The 2,819-nt window shown below is 52.6% G+C and overlaps 1 protein-coding gene across 1 annotated transcript; it reads left to right on the top strand.

Annotated features, from left to right (window-relative positions):
• The first annotated feature begins 388 nt into the window (after nucleotides 1-388).
• LOC309856162 (Y-box-binding protein 3-like) lies at nucleotides 389-1,973 on the top strand. The gene has a single exon (XM_082716970.1). The coding sequence runs from the start codon at nucleotides 465-467 to the stop codon at nucleotides 1,581-1,583; it is 1,119 nt and encodes a 372-aa protein (XP_082573096.1). The 5' UTR covers nucleotides 389-464; the 3' UTR covers nucleotides 1,584-1,973.
• Nucleotides 1,974-2,819: the final 846 nt, after the last annotated feature.

The raw sequence follows: 2,819 nt of genomic DNA, 5'->3' as shown, positions 1-2,819 counted from the left end.
GTAGAGAGTGTTCTCAGAAGGCTGGGATTATCTCCAACCAAGGCAGAGAGATGAAAGGTGGGTCCTCTCTTCCCATCCACCCAAACAAGCAACAGAGTCTTCAAGTAGACCACTTCCTAGAGCTTCAAATGCATGTCCTCTCCATGATGGACAGAGAGGTGCTGTGAGTGGCACCTGGAGCTCAAGGCAGAGCACATCTGCCCCACCCCCCAGCTCAAGCAGCCTCTAGGACCCCACTGAGACGTCACCGTGGCAACCACTGTTTGGTCTGCATCCCGTTGCCCCAGGAGACTCCACAGGCCTTTCCAAGAGTCTCAGAGTTAAGCCAGAGAGTCCTTGAGCCCAGACCCAGGACCCTCCCTTCCAGAGCGAGGCTCCTGCCTCCAGACCGAGTCCCATATCCCCCATCACTGAAGACCAAATTTCCCTCAGGCTCTCCAAGAAAGGAGAGCAAGGACAGCCTCATGAGTGAGGTGGGAGAGGTCACCCTCACGGAGGTGACCGCCTCAGTCTCCCCTCAAGCCACGCAGAAACTCCTGGTTTCCTTGGAAAGCGGAGATCCTCCCCGGGCCCCAGTCGCAGGCAACCTCAGCGGAGATGCAATTACCAAGACCACCGTGGCAGCAGGCGCCAAGGGAAAGGTGCCCAAAAAGGTCATCGCCAAGAGAGTGCGAGGCTCTGTCAAGTGGTTTAACGTGAAGAATGGGTACGGTTTCATCAGCAGGCACGATACCCAGGAAGATGTGTTCGTTCACCAGACAGCCATCACCAGAAACAACCCTCACAAATACCAACGCAGTGTGGGCGACGGCGAGACAGTTGAGTTCGACGTGGTGCAGGGTGAGCGGGGCACCGAGGCCGCTAACGTTACCGGGCCAGCAGGTGCCCCAGTGCAGGGCAGCCGCTACGCTGCCAATCGCCCCCGCTTCCGCAGGGGCTTCTACATCCGTCGCCGCGCACCGCCCCCACGAGGTCCTATGGGCGCTGAAGAGGACATCGACGAAGAAGAGGCCAGGCACGAAGGCTTCACCGAAGCCGAGGGCCAGAGGCGCCGCCTGGCCGGCGGACCCCAAGACCAAAGGCTGCGGCGCTTCCCACCCTTCCAAAGGGCCTCTGCCATGTCCCGCCGCCCGTCGATCCTCACTCCCAGCAGCGGCCCGAGGCCTGGCCACCCGCCCGGGTCCACCCCAGCTTCAAGGCCCGAGGGTGCCCCGCGGCGAGGGCCAGGCCCCAGCTACCTGCTGAGCCGCCCTAGGGGCCGAGGCATCGCTCCTGTTCCAAGACCCTCAGCGGGCATCTCTGAGGAGCCCGAGGAGGAAGACAAGGAAAGCGGGCGTGAGGCCAGCTGTCCGCAGCAGAAGCCCCCGCCAGGCTACGGATCCCGCCGCCCCAACAACCCACGCCACCGCCCACAGCAGGCACCTGGTGCCCAGGGCCAGGATACCTTGGGAGGAGAAGACAAGATCGGGACGAGCCCTGCTGAAATACCTGCTTTGGTTGCTTTGGCCAAGAAGAACAGCACCGCTGAGGAGGAGGACGCCTTGGTCTCAGATGTCCCCTCTGCCACCACCCAGGCCAACTAACAACAGCCTGGCTCCCTCCCCAGGGACTCCCAGGCCTGGGCTGCAGGGAATGCCCGCCTTTGAGGAGATGATGCCCTTTAATGCAGTGCAGTCCAAACATCCACCTTGACTGTTAGATTTGTGCCCTGGTTGGGGGGGGGGGGATACATGCCCCTTCCGCAAGGATTGAGGAAAAATTACAAGATGCATATATTTCTAAATTCCCTCTTACCATCTGTGTTGGCAATTTCTGTACACACACACACACACACACACACACACACACACACACTTATTCTTTTAAACGATCTGACCAGGACCACAGCTATTATTTTGTGTCACCAGGGGAATTAGTTGAAGTACTTATAAAAATTATTTTTATTTTTTAATACAAAAACAAAGATGATCTGATACTGAAGATTACTTTACATTGCTGTGTGATGTTACTCACTTGAGTGGTCATTTTCTCAATAAATCATTTCATGTTGCTTTTATCTGTTATCGTCTGATTATTTAAAAAAATCTTGTCAGCACATAATTGTATTGAGGCAGTCCTTTCAGTCTGTTTCAGAACCAGTTTTAGCAAGCATCGTACCTATTGTTCTCTGTGAAAGTCATGAATTTAAGACTAATTGTGGACTTACTGGGGGGGGTGGGTGGGGGTGAACTTCTCAAGGATGTCCTAAAGGATTAGAATACACAGAGAGGGAACAAGTGTCCCCATCACACCCTCTTCCCCTGCCATTTGAGCAATAAAGCCGGAGGGTGGATCCAACTACCCACACTTACTGCTTAGATAGTCTATGAGACAAAAACTCAAAAAGCTGGGCAAAACACCATGACAGGTTTAAAAAAAAAAATGGGTAGGTGGGTGGGGCTCTCTGGAAGCAGAATTTGCCTTTATTTTTTAATGGATTTGATCTAATGCCATTTAAATACTTAAAAGAAAATGGGCACGAGGGGCTGCGGGGTGTGGGAGAAATGGAAAAATGGTCAAAGGGTAAAATCTTCCAGTTACAAGATGAGTAAGTTCTGGGGGCCTAACATATGGCATGATGACTATAGTTAACCGTACTGTGTTGCATACCCGAAGGTCACTAGGAGAGCAGAGCTTTAATGTTCCCACCATGACAATAATGAAATGATAATTATGTGAAGCAAACGATGTGTTAACCTTATTGTGATAAACATTTCACAACATATGCTTGTATCAAATTATCCCATTGTATATCTTAGACTTACACAATATCAATATCA

This window comes from Mustela nivalis, assembly GCF_964662115.1.
Source record: "Mustela nivalis genome assembly, chromosome: X".
NCBI lineage: Eukaryota > Metazoa > Chordata > Mammalia > Carnivora > Mustelidae > Mustela > Mustela nivalis.
This window is presented reverse-complemented; position numbering and strand designations above follow the sequence as displayed.

What these genes read in the sequence shown, in the direction of transcription:
- LOC309856162 (XM_082716970.1), top strand. Translation starts at nt 465, where the DNA reads ATGAGTGAGGTGGGAGAGGTCACCCTCACGGAGGTGACCGCCTCAGTC.